The sequence below is a fragment of the Mesocricetus auratus genome, unplaced genomic scaffold, assembly GCF_017639785.1.
Source record: "Mesocricetus auratus isolate SY011 unplaced genomic scaffold, BCM_Maur_2.0 Super-Scaffold_100006, whole genome shotgun sequence".
In the NCBI taxonomy this organism is placed as follows: Eukaryota; Metazoa; Chordata; class Mammalia; order Rodentia; family Cricetidae; genus Mesocricetus; species Mesocricetus auratus.
This window is the reverse complement of record NW_024429190.1, coordinates 67,205,796-67,231,243: the sequence shown is the minus strand read 5'-3', so window position 1 is coordinate 67,231,243 and position 25,448 is coordinate 67,205,796. Positions and strand designations below refer to the sequence as shown.

Sequence of the window (25,448 nt, the reverse complement as noted above, 5' to 3'; positions counted from 1 at the left end):
AGGTGTTCTTTATTGTTCTTCAGTACAGTTTTACAGATTTTTAAACATTTATTTTCATAGGTTTTACACACTTTTTGTTAGGTATTTTCCTGAATATCTTTAGCTTTTGTTGTTACTGTGAATAACATCTTTACAAACGTATTTTCTAATAAGCTATTGATTGCTGTTGTATAGGGAGGCTATTATTTTTTTTAATTTTGGTATTATCATTTATTTAGGTTTTGCTGATTCTATTAAAATTCTGGAAGAATAATTATGTTTTCTGTAAATTATGTTATTCCTTTTTCAGTAGTTACGTTTAACAGTATTTTGTTACATTTTCTGGTCTACTATTGGGTAGGTTTTCAGAACTGCCGCTGTTCTTTCTGATTTGAGTGTCTTGTTCTTGATTTAAATTAAATGTTTTTCTTTTTGAGATTATGTGTACTCTAGCTTTTTAATAATAAACAAAGCAAATTACTTTATTAAGTTAACAGGTACTTTTTATGGCTGTGGGTATTTTAATTGGTTTCTAAGAAGGTCTCATCATGTAGTCTGGGCACCAATCTCTGTCCCCTTAGTGCTGAGATTAAAGGTATGCCACCATGCCCAGCAATAGATACTTAACTATAAAGATTTGTTGAGATGATTCATGTCTTTTCACCTGTAATATTTAATATGATGCATTATATGTTTGTAGTTGTTGGTCATCATTTAGTTTATTTTAAATATTCCTTCAAGGAAATATTTTGATAGTGCCAGAAATTGCTATAAGTTACCACAAGTGGCAGTTATTTATATTGTCTGCAAAAGGTTCCTGTCTTGAGTGGAGAAGTGAAACAATAAGCAAACGGTGATTGTATCAATTAGGAAATTGAGGTTGGGTGTTATGGTAGAGAGCTGAGGAGAACATCCTTTTCTTAGTGTGTTTTGAGAGCATGTAATCCCACTAGGACCTGAAGAATGGAAGTACAGGAAGAAGCAGTCCACACACGAAGAAAACAAAGTCAAGCCCTTCATGGAATTTCTTGTATCTTTCTTATAAATCCCTTTTCCTCTTTATACCACTGACATGATTTGCCAGTCTTTTTTTATTTAAATGTTAGGTGTGTTACGTTTACTTTTGTCTGTATGCCTCTTGTCTAGGCTTGTTTGTAGGGCTATTTATTAGTGGCTTGGCAGTTTTCTCATGTATTTTCTCCTATTAATATAAAACAAGAAATGAATAAATTTGAAGATAAAAGTAGTCTCAGTTTTGTTAAACTTTTATCTTCTCCATTTCTTGTTTTATATTAATAGCAATGGTACATCTTGATTTGTAATTTAAAATTTTTTAAATCTGACATTTACAGTTCTGTTTTCTTTAAAGAAAAAATATGGTCAAATATTATAGGAAATAATGTCCTTTTTTAGATTTTTATTCCCTTTATTATTAACTAGTGGATTTTTTCCTTCAACAAAAACTTGGTGTATGTAAATTATAAATTCATCTCTTTGAAGTCTGTTGTTTCTTTTTTTCTCCCCTAATGTATGGTCAGAAGTTTAGTTTTAAAACTACATTTTCTCTGTCATCTATTTTACTTTAAATATTACAGTTTTATTTCTGAATCCTCTGTGTCATTGCAAAATATGTATATCCATTATTTTCTTATACGGGTATATGAAAATTTTCTCACTTAGGTTGATTTTTTTCAAGCTGCATCTACTTCTAGTAGGTTCGTTGCTGGATGCTCGTCTAGCATTACAAAATATTCTATTTAATGGTTCTTTTTTTTTTTTGCCCTAGCTTGTTTTCTAGCTGATACTAATAACCTGTTCCTCTTTTTTAAACACTTTCTTTAAACATTTTTTATTATCTTAAATTGTGTGTGAGTGTATGTGCATGTTCATGCATATGCCTTTATATGTATGTGCACAATGAATGCAGACACTGGCGGAGGCACTAGATGCCTAAGATCTGCAGTTATAGGCAGTAGTACACTACCTAGTATGAATGCTACAGTCCTCGGGAAGAGCAATTATGTACTCTTTTTCGAGGCAGGGTTTCTATATGGCTTTGAAGGCTGTCCTGGAACTCTTTTTTTTTTTTTTTTTTTGGTTTTTTCGAGACAGGGTTTCTCTGTATTGTTTTGGAGCCTGTCCTGGAACTCGCTCGGTAGACCAGGCTTGGTTTCGAACTCACAGAGATCCCCTGCCTCTGCCTCCCGAGTGCTGGGATTAAAGGCGTGCGTAGTAACTCTTATAGATCAGGCTGATCTCAAACTGGCAGAGCCTGCCTCTGCCTGCTGAGTGCTGGGATTAAAGGCGTGCACCACCACTGCCTGGCTCTTTTTTTTTTTTTTAAATAAAATTATTTAATGTACACTGGTGCTTTTGTTGTATATATTTTGTAAGTGTTGGCTACCCTGGAACTAGAGTTATACAGACAGTTGTGAGCTGCCTTGTGGTTGCTGGGAATTGAACCTGGGTCCTCTGGAAGAGCCATCACTATATGTACTCTTAACTGCTGAGCCATTATCTCCAGCTCCTTTGTAGCTTAAGTGTTAGCAGTCTCTTGCAAGAAAAAAAACATATAATTGAGTTTTTCCTTTATTATTTCTTTAAAATCTTCCTAATATTGCCACAGTTGGAGCGTGGGGGGGTGTCCTCACCTAAAATTGAAGGCTATGGTAAAAGCATTTTATTACTTTTCTGATTCCTCTTTTCTTTCTTGTCTTTCCCTGAGTTTACTGTTTTCTTTTTCCTTCTCATTATTCCACTTCTTACGTCAGCATTACATTGAGTTGGCCAGAAGTTGCAAAAGACAGTACTCTCAACCTAGAATGTGACCTTCTGATAATGTTTTCCTTTGGCCCTGACTTAGATTGTTTAAATAATCAGAAATTTTAGAGATGCTTGTGCAATAGCATACTTCATTTCTAATTTGAAGGAATTTGTTAGCAGTTACCTATTACACATACCCTGGGTTTTGTACCATCTTTTTGGTCCTGTGGTTCCAAAGATGTGTCCTTGAATTTGTCTGTCTTCTTAGAGAAATATCTGTATTTTATACTGTAATTTTAAAATAAAAATGCTTTGAGTTAGTGATTGCACAGTTTTCTCATAGCATCTAGTATTGTATATAGGAAATCCAATGTAAGCCTGAATTTTAGCTTTTTCAGCAGTCATCACCAACACTTCCCATTGTCCCTGTATTCTTTGTAGTCTCAGGACCCTGAGATTTCCACAGTCTTATGATAATATTTTGTGATATTCGTACACGCTTGTATGTGTTTGTGTGTTGAGTGGTAAGTGTATTATAGAAAAATCTAGACCATAAAATTGCAAATTCTAGACCATAAAATACAACTGTCTTATTTTAAACAAGGTTAGTCTAATTTATAAAGTTTATAATTTAAAAAATAATGCTAGATTATATTAGTGGTTTTACAGATGATCATCTTGTTTCTTAAAAATAGAAGCCATGGCCAGGCAATGGTGGTGCATGCCCTTTAATCCCAGCACTGGGGGTAGGTGTGGGCAAACATACTCAGGTGGGTCTCTGTTAGTTCGTGGCCAGCTGGTCTATAAAGCAAGTTCCAGGACAGCTAGCCTGTAACACAGAGAAACCCTATCTCGAAAAACCAAAAACCAACAAAGAAATAAAAATAGAAGCCATGTTTTGTGCATATTTTATCAAAAAGGCTGTGTTAACTCTATTACTGATCAATAACACATTCTTACATAGTAGATCTTAGTAAATGGTTTTGAATATAAAAATACAGGACTAGATTAGCATGATTTGTACCCTTACTTTTGAAATCTGAATTATTTTAGTCATGTTCACTTTCCTTTTGCTAACTTCTATCTCAATACAGTGAATCATTCTAATTATTAACTTATAAAAAATTGTATGAAATCTCCTATCCCTCTTTAAAAAAATTGTGTGGGTCTGTGCCTACAGAAAACCAGAGTCATTCTGGGTTTTCTGGACCTGAAGTTATAGGTGGCTGTGAGCTGCTGATGTGGAGTGTGGGGAACCAATCTTGGGTCCTGGAAGAGCAGTTTGTGCGTTTAATTGCTCAGTTGTATCTGTAACTCTGATGTGTTTCTCTCACTGGTCATCAGGATTTGTGTTTTGGTTTTCTTATTTATTTTTTATGAGATCATCTGGGCTTAGGGTAATGAATGGTGTTAATCAGTTCAAAGTATGCACAGGGACCTGTGAATCCACAACTGCTTTATAGAATCCAGTCCACTTTGAGTCTATACACATAGCCTAAAGCGTTTTGAGATGTGAGGGTGGGTTATGTCTATCTACTATATGCTGTGACTGTCATCAATAGACCCATCACCAAAGAACCACTCTCAGACCTCGAAAATGTTAGCATTTAATAAACCTTCCTGTGTTGGCTTCAAGCCACCAGAATGCAGGCACCTTCAACATCCTTAATTTTCTTCTCAGCTCTTCTGCTGGTAATTTGGCTTTAACGATGAAAGGCTGCTTGGGGAACTTTGAGTTTGTAGTAGGCCTTGGTCCCACATCAGTGATGGGAACAACTCCAGTTTTGTTTTGTTTTGTTTTGTTTTTTTTAATAGCATGTACCCGAGTCTCTTCCCTGGTCAGTGTCCACAGCTTGAGAAGGTTGACAGTTGAGCAGAAATTATGGTTCCTAAGTGGCAAGTCCCCATACCAACTTTCCCAGAGTAACCTGGATGCTATTGATCTTGTGGTGATGTATGCCTCCAGCCTTCCCCATCTTCCCAGGTGCCTGTGGTGCTTACCGATTGCTGTGGGCAGTGACTCAAGAGGCCCTGGAGTTTCAGGGTCTTCTTTTGTCTGGATGGCATGATGGCTGCAGAAAGGAGAAAGAGCTCCTCTTTAAAAGAAAGTGTGTGTGTGTGTGTGTGTGTGTGTGTGTGTGTGTGTGTGTGTGTGTGTGTGTGTGTGTGTTCGTGTTCGTGTTCTCTCACATGGGTGCAGTGTATATGGGACACTTGTGTTCTGTCATGTGTATGGAAGTCAGAAAACAACTTTGTGGAGTGGTTTTTCTCCTACCCTTATGTGGATTCTGAGGGTTGAACTCAAGTTGTCAGGCTTCTGCAGGCTGAGCTATATTATATATACAGCCTTGGTGCCATTGACTTTATAAGAAAGAAAGACTTGAAGTGTTTTTCAGATATTTTGCTGCTAATTTTGTCTCTGTAGAATAAGAAAAATCTTTTTAGTTATTAGCTTAAATATAATTAACTTGGTTAAAAATTGTAATGTTTTACTGTAAGTCTCACAGTTTGGGAACCATATGTAAAGGAAAATTAAGATGACAAATTATAAATACTTTTATTTACAGTAAATCTGCTTTGCTGTGTCTAGGAACAGGGAAGTGCAAATAATCTTTTTTCTTCTTCTGGGCTTGAGGGACAGAAGCAGTTAGTATAAAACATGACTTTATTTGGGGTTTTGCAGGCCACCTCAGTGGTGAAACACTTTATACCTAGTATGTTTCAGGGCATTGATAAATTCTATCAATATTCAGAAACTTTCTGTCTTAAAGTATATGAATATCACTAAATAGGGAATCTGAACTTAGAGAATTCAGTTTATGATCACAACTTCAAATAACTGGGGCCTTGATGTTTTTGTAGGTATTATATGAATATAAATAGTTATTAGAGGTTCTGTATATGTAAACACCATTTTTCATTGAAATTATCAAATTGATTATAAGAACCAAATACTGATACTACTAAAAGTAAAAAAAAAAAAAACCCTAGACTTTTATTTGGTGGGATTGAGTGTGACTTTCAATTGCAGAGACCTTATTGTTGTGGAGCAATATGGAGTTATTTGTTGTTCTATAGGACATTTGTAGCTGGGTGTGGTGGCAGCAGGATATACCTGTAGCCTCAAGCCAGAAGATCTAGAGTAGAGAGAGTCAGGAGCATCATCTTTAGCCAGATAGAGGTCTAGACCAACCTGGGTTACACAAGACCCTCAAAAATCAAACCAAAGGAAGGAAACTTTTAAATGGACCTTTTTAGTCACAAAGTAAGTGTGGTTCAAGTCCGGGTGTTTGCTCTGGTAAATACCAGGATAGTGTACAGAAGAACAAAAGTAGTAATAATTGGTGGGTGTAGTGACAAGGAATGCAGAATGTTGAATTCCAGGGAGTCCCATTTTAAATATGCTATATTCATAGTCTAAGCTTCCCTTCTGTCATAACCTCACATCATTTTATATATTGAAATAAATTCTTAGTAGATTTGATCTTTGATGCCACATTTACTCAAAACAACTGTTTGTATGGCTTCTTAATTATGTTTCTGAAACACTTTGCCTAAATGAAGTCTCTCAGTGGGTTATATAAATGGTGAAAATTCCAGAGCTGTATTGAAGTGCCCTGTTCTTTAGGCACTACTCTTTTTACCATGTTTGCAGAGAATTGTCTTTGTCCTTTGTGTTATCATTGTCTCTGTGTTTAGGGTTCTTTTCAAATATAGCTAATACTTGTTTGCACTTATTCTATCTAGATTGTTTATTGATGGAAGGCAATGATCATAATAAAAGCCATTTTTATGTTTCTGTTGCTAATAGCTAATTTATTGCTTTACACACAAGGTTTGTAAAGATTTTTTTTGGGGGGGTGGTTTACGAGACAGGGTTTCTGTATTGTTTTGGAGGCTGTCGGTCCAGCCAGGCCTTGAACTCACAGCGATCCACCTGCCTCTGCCTCCCGAGTGCTGGGATTAAAGGCGTGTGCCACCACCGCCCAGTGTAAAGATGTTTCTTTAGTGGAGTTAGTGTATGTGATGGCCAGTTAACCAAAGTATACTATTTCCTTATCCTTTGGAGTTAGTAATGAGGTTAATGACTATATTTTGAGGAAAGTATTATTTAAATTGCTGACTTCAAAGCTGGTCCAGATTGTTTTGTAACTTCATATAATTTTGCCATGTAACTTTCTGTCTTTCTGTTTGGAGTACACAATGATTTGGGAATATCACTATTGGTATAAACATCTATTTGAATTTTACTAATGTAAAATACCTTGGTTTTTATTTAATTATCTCCATTAACATGTGTTTATCACATTGGGGACAATGTGGTAAAATAATTTTACTTTGTAATATAAATATTATTACTGTATATAGGTAATATGAAAAAAAGCAAAATTGAATCAGTCTGCAATGAAACCACTACAAAATTATGGTTTTAACAAACGCAAAAAGAGATCAGCCCAAAAATTGCTTTGTGTGTCTGTAGCTCTACTTCAGCATCATTCAGAATTTTCTAGAGCTAAAGACATAACTTATTTGGTTGAGTTCTTGCCTTGCACGCATAAAGTTCTGGATTTGATCCTTAGTAGTGCATAAAACTGGGCTTGGTGGTACACATCTGTAATCTTAGCACATAGGAGGTGAATATTGGTGTATTGGAAATTCAAGATCACCTTTGGCTGCATAGTGAGTTTTCGCCATGCAAAGATACATGAGACTATCTCAGAAAAGCGAAGTGTATTTTCTTACATAACCCAAACTAATACCTTTATAACTCCAAATACCTAGTAAATAGTCCAATTTCTTGTGTCTCAAATGCCCTCTTACCCCAGTTGGCTTGCTTAAGCCATGTAGGATAGGATCTATATTATGATTTATTATTGTTGCTCTAGTCTTGCTAACTTACAACAGTTCTTTAATCCTTGCTCCCACTGTGTTTAGTAGAAAATGGTTTTAGTGTAAACTGTTCTGCATTTTAGATTTGTATGCTTCTACTTCAGTCAGAGGCTCTCAGCTTCTTCACTTCCTATGTGGGGTTTCTTTAAGGGTGTGGCATTGAGAAGGCAGTTTCTCTTTACTCTTCTTCCCAGGAGACTTTTGACTGTCTGGCTATGTTATTGGTTGTCAAACAAGAAAGGGTTACTACTGGCATCTCATCCAGAATACCTCTAGTGCCTAGGTTGAGAAAAAAGGTTCATCTTCTGGTTTGCCTTAACTGCTATTCCCTCCCTCCCTCCCTCCCTCCCTCCCTCCCTCCCTCCCTCCCTCCCTCCCTCCCTCCCTCCCTCCCTCCCTCCCTCCCTCCCTCCCTCCCTCCATCCCTCCCTCCCCTCCCCTCCCTCCCCTCCCTCCCTCCAAGTAAAAGCAGTAAAGTTTAGTTAAAAACAAGTTTGGTGTTGGGGTTAGGGTCAGCATCACTTCTAGAAGCCAAGAACTGAACATGTTGGAGAATTACACCAGATGCTCCCTGTGTACATCCCGTTGTGCCTTCAAGTCACTGAGCACAGAGTCCTCTGCCCAGCACCAGGTCAACTTCTGGCCATTGTTGGTAGCTCAGAGATCTGCAGGACATGGAGTCTCTGTTCACACCTGCTCCAAATCAGAGCCATCTGAAGAGCATGCTGCATTGGGAGCCCAGGGGAGGGGTTCGAAGGGAGGAGGGGTCTTTAGAAGGACCACCTATGAGGTCAGCATCAGAGGCACAAAGGGGGCAAGAAACCTCTAGCTGTACCCAGGAAGGGTGAAGCCTCAGGACACAGACAGACCAGGCTCACAGAAGTGAGCACTGAACTCAGCAGGAGGGACTGGAAACGTTAGCTCTCCATCTCTAGTACCAGTTGTTTTGTGCTGCAAATCTGGATACGGTCTACTAATTTCCAGAACCTTGAGTCTGTCCCCCAGAGAATATTCCTGCCACATCCAGGGGAGACATGTCCTACTTGAGGAGAAGGTGGACAGGGGCTCCTGGCAGCATTTGCTCACTTGCCATAACTTGACAGTCATAGAGGCTCCAGGCCTGTGATAAGGTGGATGGTCAGAAATAAATTGTACTACTTTTAATTATTAGTAGTGAATTTATTTAGGAATCTTGATTTCTAAAAAAAAAAAAAAACCTTAGAAAGAGTTCTATGAACACACAGTTTCATATTACTCTAGCATTGAATTTTTTGGTAGAAAGCATTGCATAAGTGGGTAGGGGTTACCTAGTCCTCTCCATATTGCATTTAGACCTGCCATTTAGATAAGGATCTTTGTATGTCTCTTAACTGTAACAATGAATTAGGCCTGTGGATTTTATACAGGGAAAATCACTCTCCTCCAGGGACAAGCTCTCATTTATTTTGTCTAATCCCAAGTGCTCAGCCTTTGGCATATGTGCAGATGGGCAAAGCTAAATGGTCTCAGTAGGTTGTGTATACACATTTGCATGCGTGCATGTGTATGGATGTACATGTAATGCTAATAAAGATGAGATCATGAATTTTGGAAGGTGGATACTGGAAGGTTGAAGGTTGAACAGTGAAAGATGGGGATTGATGAAAACAATAGGTGCTCATGTATGAAATTCTTGAAAAATTAGTAAACAGGAAAAATGGTACACAGTCAGTTTTATAGAATACCCCGTTCTAACAACTACAATACTTTAAATGTAATTTACAGTTATCATACTTAAATATTCATTAACCTGAATACTTTTTAAGGGATAAACTATGAATAGCACTTAGAGCATGAAAAGGAGATATATGCATAAGCTAGTTTAAGTTTTAATAAGGCTATTTTGCATATTTATGTGATTAAATTTCTTATGTCATTTTATCTCCATTTATTGGGAAGAGAACAAAACCTTCTTTAGAAAAGAATATTGAACATATCTTTCTACTGCTCTTGAGACTTGGTGCATGCTGGGTAAGCTCTGTACCATAAGGCTACATGAACAGCCTCCAGGTGTTAAAGACAAGTTTCCTGCTTTTTCTCTAGTTGTATGTAGCTGTATGTAGCTCTATACACCACCACTACTCCTTTATTTGTAATACTGGCCATTTATACACAATCCTTTTTCAAAATAAGTTCCTAAAAAGCAAGATCGGCTTTTATACATTGATGTATAAATGCTCACAGCAAACACTTGAATATGGGATGTCTGTAATGTGTTTAATCAATGAACAGAGCATTTTTGTTCCCTTCCCCATATAAGGTTTTTTTTTTTTTTGGTATTTACGAGACAGGGTTTCTCTGTATTGTTTTGGAGGCTGTTGGTCCAGCCTTGCCTCGAACTCACAGAGATCCGCCTGCCTCTGCCTCCAGAGTGCTGGGATTAAAGGCGTGTATCACCACCGCCTGGCATAAAATTTTATTATTAACCTTTCTTTCTCCAAGTATGCTCTAAGCCTTTTAGAATCAAAAAGGGAAGACTCTCAAGGCCATCTGGTCATTAAAATCTTTTTCAAAAGTTACATTTATGTATTTGTGTGCGTGTAAGAGAGGATCCATACATGTACCACAGTGGGCTGTGGAGGTCAGAGGACAGCTATGTGGTCCCAGGCATTGCACTCAGGTTGTCAAGCTTACCTTGCTTGCACGTTTTCCCTCCTGAGCCATCTCATTAGCCCACATTTCTAATTTGAAGTTTTCCCCCATCTAAAAGTTTCTTGATTCCTGAACATAGATTATATATATACTTGCTGGGTATACATGTAAGTTAGATGTAGTTCGCTTTCAAAGATCATGACAACTGTGAAGTCCTGCACAATACATGCAATAAATTTATTGATCTCTAGGGGTAGGGGAATGTGCCATGATGAACATAAGGCGGTCAGAGGACAGATAGCTTGTGGGAGTTTGTTGTCTCCTCCCAACACATGGGGTCTGGTAATGGAACTCCAGTCTTTAGGCTTGGCTGCAAATGCCTTTACTTAACATCTTGTAGGCCTTACTATTCTTTCAACTGTATTTATTCTAGTCAGTTTTCACTAGGCTTAGTAATAATACATTGTAACATGAGCCGCCTCCCTCCAACTTAGGACTTGAGTTTTTCTGCTGAGAACTGTCTTGTTCCATAAGACTGAAATTGGTGATGGATCTGCCCCTTCCATATTATATTTTCCTTTCTCGTCTTAAACAGCTTAGTTATTTTGGTCAAAATTATTCTTTTATTCTTTTCTACTTACAATACTTTTGGAGAGATTTGGCACCTGCCACTTTTGCCTTTGGATTGAGTCCTTTCACTTTCTAGAGCTAACTTACAATACTTACCCATTCATTTCACTTGTGTTCATAGTCACATATATTTTCTTTATCTTTTATTACATTGAAGTTATAGGTATTTCAGCAGATATTTTGTCATTCTTTGGGCACAGCCTTGTCATGAGAAAGAATCTTTTTTGAACCATGATTCAGAATGCAAAGCTATTTTTTGAATCATACCACACCCAAAATTATACTTACTAAACTGGAAATTTTACTTTACCCCCTAGCTTCCCTATACTCTAGCCCTTAGTTAGGTTCTGTTGCTGCTGCCTTTAAGAGCAGAATTGTAACCCCAGCCTCTGGAGGCAGAGGCAGTTGCATCTCTGAGTTTGAGGCCAGCCAGGGCTACACAGAGAAACCTTTCCTTGAAAAAGAAAGAAAGAAAGAAAGAAAGAAAGAAAGAAAGAAAGAAAGAAAGAAAGAAAGAAAGATAAAAGAGATATTGTATATCCCTGGCATGTAAACATTCAAAGTGTAATTTACTACTAAGTGTGTGTTGTTTAAAAATAGCTATGGTAACCGGGCAGTGGTGGTGCACACATTTAGTCCCAGCATTCTGGAGGCAGAGGTAGGTGTGTCTCTGTGAGTTCCAGCCTGTCTACAGAGCTAGTTCCAGGACAGCTAGGGCTGTTAAACAGACAAACCCTGTCTCTCAAAAAACAAAAGCAAAGCAAAACAAAACAAAAAGCAATGGTAAGCTGGATGTGGTGGTGCAGAGGTAGGTGGATCTCTGAGATCATGGCCAGCCTAGTCTACACAGTGAGTTCCAACGAAGTCGGGACTACAAGGAGACACTGTCTCTGAAAGGAATGGGGGTTGGGAGAAGAGATGGTACAGTGGTTAAAGAGAGTCTCCATCTCTCATGCTCCTGCAGAGGACTTGAGTTCCTTTCCCAGGACTCATGTTATGCTATTCAAAGCTACTGTAACTTTAGCACCAACTGATCTGATGCCCCAGTATTACCTAGCATTCAGGTCCATATACCCCCATGGGAATGGAACTCAGCCACCTCTCTAGCACCCTATTTATTTTTCTTATTGTAGTTTTTGTAGTGCTGTGTAGAAGCATCTTAAGATTTTTACTGGATGTGGTCTTGTCTGCCTAGGTTCCTAGTACTTCTCAGTATTACCTCTTGAGTCTAGGATTTTGATGCTGGACTGGGCAGCATAGCCACACTATCAAATCAACAAAATGTGGTATGATGAGTGGGTTTCTATTTCCTTAAATTTCTTTCATTTCACTCTGAGTTAGATAATGAATGTATCTAAACATATGGTCTATAAACTTTGGGCGCCTAGGATATTATTTCAGGGTATCAGGAGGTCAAAATTATTGTCCTCTCAATATCAAGACCTTATTTTTGTTTCTAATGGGTTTACATTTTCACTGGTAATATAAAAACAATAGTAAGTAAATGTTTTGTGTCCTTAAGTTTGTAGTACCAAAGTATACATGTATTATTCATTGCTTTATGCTTATAGTTAAACAAAGAAAATACATCAGATCTCACTTTTCACTAATTTTTTAAAAGATTTATTGTCAGCCGGCGTTGGCGGCGCACACCTTTAATCCCAGCACTCGGGAGGCAGAGTCAGGCGGATCTCTGTGAGTTCGAGGCCAGCCTGGTCTACAGAGTGAGTTCCAGGACAGCCTCCAAAACAATACAGAGAAACCCTGTCTCGAAAAACGAGAGAGAGGAGAGAGAGAGAGATTTATTGTCTTTTAAAATTATAAATTATAGCTATGTGGATATGTGCACATGAGTACAGTTGTAGATGTTTGTAAATCCCGCAACTTGGGTGCTGAGAGCTGAACTTGGATTCTCAGCTTTTAACTTCTGAGTCACCTCTTCAGCTGACTTTTCACCAATTTTTGAGATGTAAGAAAATTTATCTCCTTTTTTTGTTTCCTCATGAAATGCTATTTTTTGCTACAAAGTACTACTTGGCAAACTGTCTTGTTAAACTTGGATTTTTGACAAATATCCTCAAAAGTGATTAAAGTGAGCTTGACATTTTAATTTACAATATTTGTTTTAATGAAAAAAGTTAAGCTTGGAAGCATAAACTATATTTTTAAAATTCTAAGTGCAAAAGCTAAGGAAAGTCAAGTGTTTAAAACAACTCCCTAAAGAACTGATATAGGGAAGGATCCAGAATTTATGTTCCAAGCTCAGGTGTATCTCATGCACACATTAAAACTGGAAAGGATGAATATTATTTCAGTAAACAAATGATTGCAGAGTTCTTAAAATCTTCAACTTTCATTTTTCTTTTAGCTTTAGTGTTGCTACTATACTTATTGGTAATTATGTTAAGTATATTTTCCTCCCTCTGATCTTATTTTGTTTTTGTCCCCCTCCCCTCTTTCCTGTTGTCTTTCTGTATTTGTTTTCTAGGTGGAGTCTTTCATTTTGGACCAGGATGATTTGGAGAATCCAATGCTGGAAACAGCTTCCAAGTTGCTTTTATCAGGCACTGCTGATGGTGCAGACCTCAGGACAGTAGATCCAGAGACACAGGCTAGATTGGAAGCTTTACTAGAAGCTGCAGGTATGGCATATGATAGTCATGTCTTCCTTGTTATCCATACACATCTCTTGCTACTACAGTAAATGTGTGCTCCTTTATTTCTTTGGGAAAAAACAAAACAGAACAAAACACATGAGGTATGATTCACTGAAGCATAGTTTAATTACAGTGCTGTTGACTGAATTTATTGTTAACAGATAAAGTATTGATATCTTTAATACATAACACAGATGAAACTAGGTCCTATTCTGTCCTAGCAGCAGTGGCTTAGCACTCAGTTCCAGTTTGCAGCAACTTTATGATAAAATTGATTGATTTGAATCTCCCATTGTACTGCAGGCTGCATAACTATATAAGTAAAGCAAATTGTCTTAGTTTTAGAGTGGATTTTATTTTCTCTGTAAGAACGTAATTCTAATTGGAAAATTAGAATTCTTATGCTTCTCTTTCATTTCTAATAAAAAATTTTACACAAAATCTTAGAATAGCATAACAAACCCCTTGATTATGATTTTTCAACTTTAATAAGCATGAGTATATGGGTGGCCTTCTTGTGTTACTACTCTGTTGACATTCCCACGTCTTTGAATATAGATATAAGTTTTGTCATTTCATTTATGACTTCTTTCATATGTATCTCAAGGATTCCCCTAAAATTAGAAACATGAAGACAGTCAAAGGAAAAAAAAAGGTAGAAATTTACGTTTAGTGACTTTAAATATCCTGCCAAGTGTTCAGAATTGATCACTTAGTTCAGACTGTCTAGGATTTATTTTATTTTGTTTGGTGGATTTTAGAGAGATTAAGCAGTGCTTTCTAACTGTTGAGCCATCTCTTTAGCCCTAGAATATCCATCTTAAAGATATGTGAAATGTGTGGGGTTGTTTGTTTTGTTTTGCTTTATTATTCCCCCATTTTGCTTGTGAGAGGCAAAGTTTTCTGACATCTCATGTCAAAATGCCTTTGTTTATGCTTGATAGTTTATGCTTTAAAGTTTAGTTTAAAATTCATTTTCTGTAGATTTTTGAAATTTTTGCCCTTCTGCTTTTGAGTTGCAGTCAAGGTTTGATACTGCATTTGCGATTGTTTCTAGTTCCTAGTCTTTCCTTGGTGACATTTGAAAACTGATTTTATTTTTACTGCCTTGGGCGGTCTTTTCAGATTATGAAACTGTCATTGACTGGTGATCCCGGAGTTCTGTTTATAGGCAATAGCAATGACATATATAAAAAAAAAGCTAAATTGAAAAGTGTACACATCTGTTTTGCCAACTGATAGCTTTTACTGTGAAGGATTCACTGGTTTCCTAATGCATCGTAGTAATTTATTTTTATAGAGCCACAAGAAACAACACTCAAATATTTTGTAGTTTGTGTATCAGACACTAGAACGTGGTGTGTCTAAATTCTCTTGCCTTAAGATCTTGTATACTGAAATCACCTGTGTTAAGTTTGTACCTATCTGCTGTTGGGGAAGGTTTACTTCCAAGCTCGGCATAACTGAGAGAAGAAACCAGTTCCTTGCTCTTGTAGCTCTGAGAACTTCATCTTTTTATAGGCACCCATTTGGGTCTTCTCTTGTTTCTACATTCTTCGATGCGCAGCTCCCCTCCATTTTTAAGCCAGGAAGGACACAAGAAAACCTTTTTATTTCTTGAATTCCCTATCTTTGTTATCTCCAGGCAGAGTTCTCTCTGCTCTTCATGAGTTTCTCATTGGGTTGGACCCATCAGGACAGTGTTTGATACAGTGTAGTTTTATGGTGACAGTAAGTTTTAGCATATGTGTAGTCTTAAGAGTTGCATGAAATGGGGACTGCAGAAGTGGAATCTGTGGTTTAAGGGTGCTTGTTACTCTTTGAAATGACCCTAACCCTTGCTAAATTTTAGTGTCTGTCTGAATTACTTGTGTGGCCTGTCCAGAGACTAAATTTTAGATCAGTATATTTTTGGGCTTGAGATACTGTCTGTGTATGTGTGTGCGTTTGCACATGAATGCATGTGCCTTAGAGATCGGAAGAGGGTGTCAGACCCCGTGGAGCTGGAGTTGCAGGTATCTGTGTGTTGTCTGACTTGGGTGTTGAGAACAAAATCATGTCTTCTGGAAAAGCATGAAGTGCTCTTCATCATTGAGCCATATTTCCAGTCCCAGCACCACAGGTGATACAGGCGGATAATCTGGAATAAAATAATGTTATAAGCTTGCTTTATTAGGGCTAGCTGCAAAAGTAACAATTACGTTCATTTGGATGTTTACTATTTTTACTTTTGTGTTATTTTGCTATTCTAAATAACTTAGAGGATTCTAAGTATATGTGTTAAAGTATATTTAGTAAGTTTTTAAGAAGTAGTTATATGTACATTATCTTTTTTATGCAGCCTGTATTCTGTTCGTCCACTTTTCTTAAAGCAAAAGTAGTGATTTATCAAAAAATAGCATCAGTGAGTCAAAAAATACTTTTTCTAGGATTCTTTTTATCTGCTTTGCTCTATATTGACTTTATTTTTGGAAGTCTTTTTGGGTGGCTCTCAAGTGACTGAATAGCTCATGACTCAATGCCTATAGCTCAACAACCTCTGAACATAGATAAGCTCTTCCCTGAAGACATGACTGAGGTTTCAGAGGAGACTCCTTTCTGTCCTAGCACAGGCTAAAGACCCACATCTGACACTATAGCATAACAGATCATGTATCTAGGAACCATACAGCATAGATAAACTTTCTAGATTTGGTCTAATGATTATAGACCAATAAGTCCATCTTAGTATATGAAGGTTATGTTAACATACAGATTTTCGTAACCTGAGGTTTGCTTTGTTTTCCTTTTGGGTGTGAAAATAATAGGAATAGGCAAATTATCCACGGCTGATGGTAAAGCCTTTGCAGACCCTGAAGTGCTCCGGAGGTTGACATCATCTGTCAGCTGTGCGTTGGATGAAGCTGCTGCTGCACTTACACGAATGAGAGCTGAAAGCACAGCAAATGCAGGGCAGTCGGACAAGTGAGTGCTTTTGCCTTGTGATCAGTATAAGAACGATTTTCCCAAGAATGATAATATTTAATAGTTATCCAGAATGTTTTGTGTCTTGATACTATATCTACTTAACACAATACTTTTTATATACATAGAAAAAAACCCCGAGCCTTTTGAGTAGTATAAGCAGACTGGGAGATGAATAGCTTAATTAATCTCAAAAAGATGAACATTGCTTCGATCATTTGTGACAACTATTGGGGACTGGAGTGGTAGCTCTTTGTTAAAGAGTTTGCTGCTCTCCTTGGAGGCACTGAATTTAGTTCCCAGCACCCATGGTGGGTGCTGACACCCACACAAGTGGCATGTATACACACATAAACATTCAAAGTCTTAAAACTCAGGAAAAAAATTCATTTATCTATGTTGCTCTTCTTACATGTTAGTGACAAAGAAGTAAATGCTATTCTATCCATTGTATTTTTTATAGTTCATGTGTATAATTCATAAGATGAGATTTTTGTTTTCTGAAGTTTTAAAACATAAATCTTAATTTTATAAAGTGAATGTTATGCCAAGAGACTCTGTTTTTGTGTCTCAGAATCCCTTGTATTCACAGTTTTAGTATTAATTAGGATTCAGTGTATTATAGTTAATACCTTAATGTTTTCTAGTGCTGTATAATGAAAATCATATTTCATATATAAAGTCCTGGGGCACGAACAGAGCATCTGGATAAGTGTCATTGCTATGCTGCAGCTTTCAGTTCTTACTGACTTCTCTCTTCCTCTCACTGAGCATAAGGCTGTGTGGGGAGATGGCACAGCGGGTAAAGTTCTTGCTGAGTAAGGGTGAGGATGTGAGTGTGAGTACTCAGAGCACACAAAGCCAGACCCAGGAAGTGGACACAAGAGAATTCCCAGGTCAAGAGCCCACTAGCCTGTCTTACAGCTGTGAACAACACCTTGTTCCAGCAACATAGAAGGGGAGAACTGACACCTGCGGTGATTGTTTGATAAATATTCTCCCAGTCACTCCGTTATTAACATTACATGCTCCCGTCTTGTGTCTGATATTCTTTTACTTGATGGAAGAAATCAGAGAGACTGTCATAATTAGTGTCTTACCCATTTTATATTTTCTTAATTTCATAAAATTTTTAGCAACTGAACAAAAGCTTAATTAATCTGTTATATTTTTGTTTGGATTTTTATGTTTTATGATTTCAATTTTTACTGTGAATTAGATTGTACATAGCTGAAAACATTTTAGAATACTGATTAATTTTAATTTAGAATGACATTAAGAAATGCAGACTTTTGTATCATCCCCTGAGATGACGCTGTTCTTCTTGCCATAGCCGCAGTTTAGCAGAGGCCTGTTCAGAAGGAGATGTAAATGCTGTGCGGAAATTACTCATTGAAGGTCGAAGTGTAAATGAACACACCGAGGAAGGGGAGAGCCTCCTTTGTTTAGCCTGTTCTGCTGGATACTATGAGCTTGCACAGGTTTGTGTTAGGAGGATAAGCCTTTAAAAGAAATCTGTCTTTTTTCGGAAAAGATTAAACCCTTTTGCCTTTTAAGCTAATTCCAACAGTCTTTGTTGCATACAGTGTGTATAGTTTTGATTCCTAGGAATCTTATGAGTAGTTAGGTATTATATGAATAAGTATATTGAAAACTTTCAAGGAACTCAATACTATATAAATTATTTTTTCTTTGTCAAGGTTTTGTTGGCCATGCATGCAAACGTGGAAGACAGGGGAATCAAAGGTGACATTACACCTTTAATGGCTGCTGCTAATGGAGGACATGTCAAAATCGTGAAGTTGCTGCTAGCTCATAAAGCTGATGTCAATGCACAGTCTTCAACAGGTCATGAATACTTTTATTTCAGTTTCATTAGCTAGTAGTAGCATCCCTTTTTACAATTGTTTCTTTTGAACGTATTCACTTAAGTGTTGCTGGGTTTTTTCCCCCCCTCTTTCTTTGTTCTTTTGGGGGCCTGTTATGCAGCTCTGAAATTAAACATGTGGAATCTTATTGTTATTTTTTGAATGCCCGGCCTTAGCTTGGCTTATTTATACACAGCTTTTCTTATATTGCTCATTTACCTTTTGCCTCTGGGCTTTTGCCTTTCTCTATTTCTGTATACCTTTCTTCTTACTCTGTGGCTTGCTTTGTAGCTGGGTGGCTGACCCCTGGAGTCCTCATCTCCTACTTTTCTGGCTCCTCCATATCCCTTCCCAGGTTTCTCCTCCTACTTAGTCTCTTCTACCGCCAGTCCTGCCTACCCGTTTTCTACTCCGCTATTGGCCATTCAGCTTTTAATTAGATCAGTCAGGTATTTTAGACAGGCAGAGTAACATAGCTTCACAGAGTCAAACAAATGAAACATAAAACGTTTACATCATTAAAACAAATGTTCTACAACATAAGCAAATGTAACGCATCTTAAACTAATCATCCACAACATTTAAATGCTTCATTATCTGCCTAAGTCTCTATGAGGTTTAAAATAGTATTAAAGGAAACATTTCCTGTTATGCTTATGAGACACTTTTAAAGTATGTTAAGCGCTGCGTTTGAAAGACTGCTTTGTAGAAGTGAAGAATTATGGCTTACACTTCTCAAACCTGACTTCTTTTTACTATTAATGCAAGATGTGGGGAGAATAGGATGAACAACAAGGACTAGATCATGATCCCCTAATTTTGCTAAACTGTGGCCCAGGAAAAAGAACTACCAAAACATGTCCAGTGGAACATTAGTTTGGCCTAAACTAATTTCTTCTTCTGGAGGGAGGGCAAACTTGGGTCTAATATTGTACAAAATTGTATTTTGTGAGTTTCCCTTAGATTAAAAGAAAAATCAAGGAAGTATATATACTTTTTTTTTTATTTATCAAGTTGCCTTTCTTTTAACATGGCAAGTTCTTAACCATAAAAGGATCCTTTTGCTCATTGACTTGGCTCATACCTGCAATTCTTGCATGTGGGAGGCTGAGTCAGGAGGATTGCTAAGTGTTGGGGCTTGCCTGAAATGCATAGCATGTTCCAAAAGCAAAAATACGGATCTTTTTAAAAATTATTTGACATTGGTCATTTGGTTTATGGGTTATATATGATAGGTTTTGGGTATGGTATATGATGACAATTATTTAAAAATAATGCTTTATGAAACATTTTTCATATTAAAGTTAGCTATAATCTTATCTCATTTGGGAAGGAAAAAGTTTCAGGAAAGAATTGCACAGCTTATTTGCAGTTCTCCAAAGCTGTTTTTTTTTTTTGTTTGTTTGTTTGTTTGTTTGTTACCTCCATGTTCCCTGTCTTTCCTCCATCACCTCCCATTTCCTTCAAAACCCTACCATTTCCCCATGTTTTCCCCCATCCCTGTTATTCCCTCTCACATTTTTTACATTGTATTTATTATTACATTTACGTGAATGAATATATAAATATGGCTTATGAAGTCCTTTGAGTGTTTGATTTTAGTGATGATCACTTGTTATTAGATAATTACTTAGGGGGATTTATCTCTGGGAAATGCGGAATCTCCCCCTATTAACATTCATTAGTTGCCTAGTAGTTTGTCTAGGGCTTGGACTCTAAGATTTGTTCTTTTGATGTTAGTATATCTGTTAGAATTATGGTTTGGGTCTTGTTTAGGTACCCATTTTGTTTATATATCCTTGTTGTGGCTTCCCTATCAAATCTTAATTCTGTAGTTTTTATAAGTGTATCTGTTCTTTCTATTATCTGGCATGTATTTTGTTTTTGTTGTTTGGCAATACAAGGGATTGACACCAGAATTTGCACATGCTAGGCAAACATTCCCCAAATGAGCTAAGTTCCTAGGCCTTTTTACTTTGTATTTTGAGATTCTTACAGAGTTGTCTAGACTCTCCTTAAGATCATGAGCTGGCCTTGAATTTCTAATCCTTTTGCTTTAGCCTTCTGATAGTTGAGGTAATAACCCATACCACCAGGCACAGTGCAATACTGTTTTTTGAATAGAAAGGGAGGACAGGAAATTATTTCAGAAAGAGAAAGTGCAGTTGAATAATGCAATTATTTATGTCCATTACTATATATTTTTTTGGATATGGTTTTCCATTTCAGCCTTTATATGTGAATTTGATAATTTCATTTTTTTAAAGTTTTACAATTTATTTTATTTATATTTGTATATACATGCATATATGTGCCATGGGTGTACTTGGAAATCATAGGACATCTTGCTAGAGTCAGTTCTCTCCTCCTTCTCCATATAGGTTCTGGGGATGAAACTCAGGTTATCTGATTTGGTGGTATGTCCATTTATGCCCTGAAGCATCTCACTGGGCTGACAGGGGTGGTGTGTGTGTGTGTGTGTGTGTGTGTGTGTGTGTGTGTGTGTGTGTGTGTGTGTGTGTGTGTGTGTGTGTGTGTGTGTGTGTAAGTGTAATGTTAATGTCTTTTCATTGTTTTTGCTTACCTAAACAGGCAACACAGCCCTTACTTACGCTTGTGCTGGAGGCTATGTAGATGTTGTAAAGGTGCTCTTGGAATCCGGTGCTAGTATTGAGGACCATAATGAAAATGGTCATACTCCTCTTATGGAAGCTGGAAGTGCTGGACATGTGGAAGTGGCCAGGTTGCTGCTAGAAAATGGAGCTGGCATCAATACCCATTCCAATGAATTTAAAGAAAGTGCCCTCACATTAGCTTGTTATAAAGGTATAGTATAAATCTATTTTGAAATAAAATAATGAAACTAAAATCATTTTTTAAATTAACAATAAAACAATAGTATATAGTGTCATTAAATATAAATAAGCTTGGTTTTAAAGCTTAAATAATAATGTATAGTCTAAACATTCATTGTAAATACTTGTCAACGAAATTGACAGTCTTATCAGAGAAAGCTGAACATTTTAGTTCTTAAAATACCATTCAGTATTGATCTGCAGTATTAATCAAAAGGCTTTGCAAGTGCAGATATAAAATTAAGGAGACACCTCAGGTTGACTCCTCACTTGCATAAACTTGTGAATAAGTGAGTACTTAAGATTTTCACTCTGTTCTTTCCTTAGCCCAGTCCTTTCCTTGCCATTGCTTTGTTCTGCTGTGTTTAAGAGTACCCAAGATCTTGTATTGTCTTTAGAACTGATTTCCTTTAGAAGTATTAGACAATAATACTTAGATATAAACATGGATACAATTTAAGTTGTTCAATTTTGAGTGTCTGAATTTAGCACATTTTCAGGTAAAGAACGCAGTTGAAGTCAGTTAGTTTCCTATTTCTATTTGGTAGTTAGGCAGTGTCTGATCTTTGTTAAGGATTAGAGGAGTTAAACTTTGGGAAGTTTTTATTAGGTGGTTTTATACACCTTCTTGTTGTTTTTTTGTTTGTTTGCTTCTCTGTAGCTTTGGAGCTTGTCCTGCAATTTGCTCTGTAGATCAGGCTGTCCTCCTGCTCACAGAGACCACCTGCCTCGGCTTCCTGCTAAGATTAAAGTTGTGCACCACCACACCACCACCATCCAGTGATTTTATACACTTTACAAACACTTTTGAACCCAAAACTGGTTCCCAGCTTGCCAGAGAGCTTTGTGATGAGACTACTCGTGACTACCTAGTCTCTCACCATTTGTTTATAGCCTGCTATACTTTCAAGGTTGGGCTTGCAAAGCTTTAATTCGAAGCTAGTTAGAGAATTAAGCTAGTCGAGTACATCTTGAATACTTCTAGGGACCAGTGTTTGTTTCTGGTTCTTGTGCGATTTCCTGGGAGTTAGTTTGACAACACTCTGGAAAAGGTCTAGAAGTCAGGCCTATTGAGCATTTATATGTAGATGTTTGGAATGGGAAAATTACAATGGGAAAGGGAGATTAGAGTAGTGAGCTAAGCCAAGGTGTAGTAGATGCTGTACTTACTAAGTCTTGTTTTAGTTCTTCATCTAGGACTATACTACATTTTTCTTTCCGGTCTAATTCTAGTTAATTACAAATTAAGTATAAGTCATTTCTTAGTGCTGTCTTATATGGTATCCAAAGTTCTATTCAAGTATAATTGGTTTTCTACTTTTTAGTTACTACTTGAACTGAAACATGAAACTTATTTGAAACTGTTTCTAGCTTATGTTTTTGTGTGTGTTTTGTTTTGTTTTGTTTTTTTCTTTGGTTTTACGAGACAGGGTTTCTCTGTTTTGTTTTGGAGGCTGTCGGTCCAGCCCGGCCTCGAACTCAAAGAGATCCGCCTGCCTCTGCCTCCTGAGTGCTAGGATAAAAGGCATGTGCCACCGCCGCCTGGCTCTATCCTATGTTTTATCTCTAAGTAAAGGAATACTTATAAGTTTAATGATGTTTTAAAAATATTTTCACTGGGCAGTGGTGGCGCATGCCTTTAATACCAGCATGCGGGAGGCAGAGGCAGGCAATCTCTGTGAGTTTGTGGCCAACCCTGGTCTACAGAGCAAGTTCCAGGACAGGCTCCAAAACAATACAAAATCAAAATGAATGAATGAATGAATGGAGTAAAATAAACAAGATCAAGTATAAGTGTGCTGAATGAGCTTCATAAAGAGTTACATACAGACTATTTGTTTGCCAGTACCTATCTGTTCTCAACAAATTCTCAAGTCATTCAATTTTATCAATAAAGAGTCGGAGCCAGTTACTAGGTTGAAAGTCTGCTAGCTCAGACAGGCAGAAGAAGTACCCAGATGAAAATACACATCCCCTCCCTTCCATCCCAGAAGCCTCTCCCTTTCCTACCTTCTCAAAACCAATCTCTTCAAATTCATTGTCCCTCCCTCCCTTCTACTTCTGTATGCCTCTCTATCTGTCCTCCTGACTCCCTCTTTCTATGTTATTTTTTTCTTAATAATCCTGTGTTCACTTCCTGTCAACTGGCTGCTTGCTCTGCCTCTTGGCCTATGGTTGACTATTTAATCCTGTTTACAATATTTAAGCAGAAAGCTCTTGGGTTAAAGTTGTATTCTAGGACTGAGCCATACCAGGACTAGAAAAAGGTTTTTCCAGTAAGTAATGCAACGTGCACCAAAAATTATATATCACTTTGATTTAAAAAATAGTTTTTGAAAATAAGTATAAGTAATTCAATACACTTTTGATTTAGGACATCTAGAGATGGTACGGTTTCTTTTGGAAGCAGGCGCTGATCAAGAGCATAAAACAGATGAAATGCACACTGCTCTAATGGAGGCTTGCATGGTAAGATGGATGAATGCATATACAAAGTATATTTTCATACTAAGTGTGGAGAGGTAGAACTATTGTAAAATAAAGAACCTTTTCCTTAGATGTAAAAGCTCCATTTTTCTTTTTTTTAATTGTGGAACAAAACCTCAGCTGAACAATTATTTTTAAGCTGCATTTGATGATCTCATGTAATCCCAGCGTTTGGGAGGTTGAAATAGGAAGGCTGCTATTAGTTTGAGGCAAGGCTAGATTACATAGTGAGTACTGGTTCAAACATAGCAAGACCCTGTCAAAATATTAGGAACTGCCTGAAAAGGCAGTACATGCCTTTAATCTTGGCACTAGGAAGGCAGAGACAGTGGATCTCCATGATGTTCAGGATAGCCTGGTCTACATAGTGTGTTAGGGTAGCCAGGCTATGTAGAGAGACCCTGTCTCAAAAAATCAAATGTGTGTATTTTGATCTTGAACACACACAGAGACACACACAGCTGGTGAGATGACTCAGCAGGTAAGAACACTTGCTGTCCTTGCTGTGCTTGGTCCCAGAACTCACATGTATAGCTCACAACTGCTTGTACTTCTAGCACCAAAGAGATGTCACACTTTTCTTCTGACCTCGGTTGGTACCTGCATGTACTTGGTACACTTATGTGCAGACAAAGCACTCAGCTGTACACATAACATACAAAATCTTATATGTGTGTGTATATATATAAATAAAGAATTGTATTTTAGTTCTTGGAAATCAAATAATAATACCCATAAGCCTTTGTATTTAGTTTATAATCTACTAAGGGGGAGGTATCTGAAACAATTATGAGAGATTTCTTTCCCCCTGATGTTCTCACGAGGATTAAATGAAACCCTCAACAGCAATAATATTGACCATTTCAGCAATGTTTGTTAAAGGAAATTCGGGCACTGTTGCTACCTTGTCCTATGAAAATACTCTGCATTTAAACAGATAAATTAAGGAGGACTTTTCTATAGATCTAATCCATATGCACTAGAAATTTTTAAATATATGAAAATAGTTGAGAATGGAGATATATGCCCCTAATGCCGGTACTCAGTCCCAGTAAATAAATGATTGATAGGTGGATGGATAGACAGATATGCTTATAATCACAATACTCGGGTTTCAATAAATAATAGATGGTTGGATGGAGAGGGAGGGAGGCAGGAGGAAAGAGAGGGGGGTAGGTGTAAATAAAAGGTATATGAATAGAGGTCAGGCACTTAGAAGGTCTTTCTAAAAAGAAGCTCTTTGTATATTATGATTGGACTAAATGGGGAAGCATTTCAAACTGCAAGAATAGCAATATGAAAATAGGACATTAGAGTTATCTGGTATGCTGTGTTATTAGGCCTGAGTGGACATGACATTCAGAGCAAGGTACAGTATATTGAGGAAGTATATGAAGGGTTAAAAGAAACTATTTATTGAAAGAAAAACAGAATGGAGATTCTTGAGTAGTTGCCAGTAATAGGATAAGCTCCCTGTTTTTTGTCTTTTCACTGGGGCTACGTATGCAGCAGAGAAAGCATCATGTACTCATTTTGTTCCTTGAACACACGATTCCCCTTTTCTCCACTGCTTCAAAAACTATCTCCTGCCAATCAAAAGTTTGTAAACTCTTGATCTCATGAAAAATTTGCTTTCCCTGTACCCGAGCTTTGTCACTTGTCATTTAAATGTCCATTATGCTCTGATGATTCTCTATGGCCTTCCTTGGATTTGTCTCCATTCA

The 25,448-nt window shown here is 37.2% G+C and overlaps 1 protein-coding gene and 1 pseudogene across 5 annotated transcripts in view; one reads left to right on the top strand and one right to left on the bottom strand.

Annotated features, from left to right (window-relative positions):
• Ankrd17 (ankyrin repeat domain 17) overlaps window positions 1-25,448 on the top strand; it is a 134,777-nt gene that overhangs the window by 42,980 nt on the left and 66,349 nt on the right. For all 5 annotated transcript variants that reach the window (XM_040747378.1, XM_040747377.1, XM_040747381.1 and 2 more), the window contains exons 2-7: window positions 13,382-13,535; window positions 16,358-16,514; window positions 17,848-17,995; window positions 18,215-18,362; window positions 20,975-21,208; window positions 23,612-23,706. In XM_040747378.1, the coding sequence (XP_040603312.1) occupies window positions 13,382-13,535; window positions 16,358-16,514; window positions 17,848-17,995; window positions 18,215-18,362; window positions 20,975-21,208; window positions 23,612-23,706 (936 nt within the window). The remainder of the gene's footprint in view (window positions 1-13,381; window positions 13,536-16,357; window positions 16,515-17,847; window positions 17,996-18,214; window positions 18,363-20,974; window positions 21,209-23,611; window positions 23,707-25,448) is intronic.
• On the bottom strand, window positions 4,374-4,809 carry LOC110340551 (annotated as a pseudogene).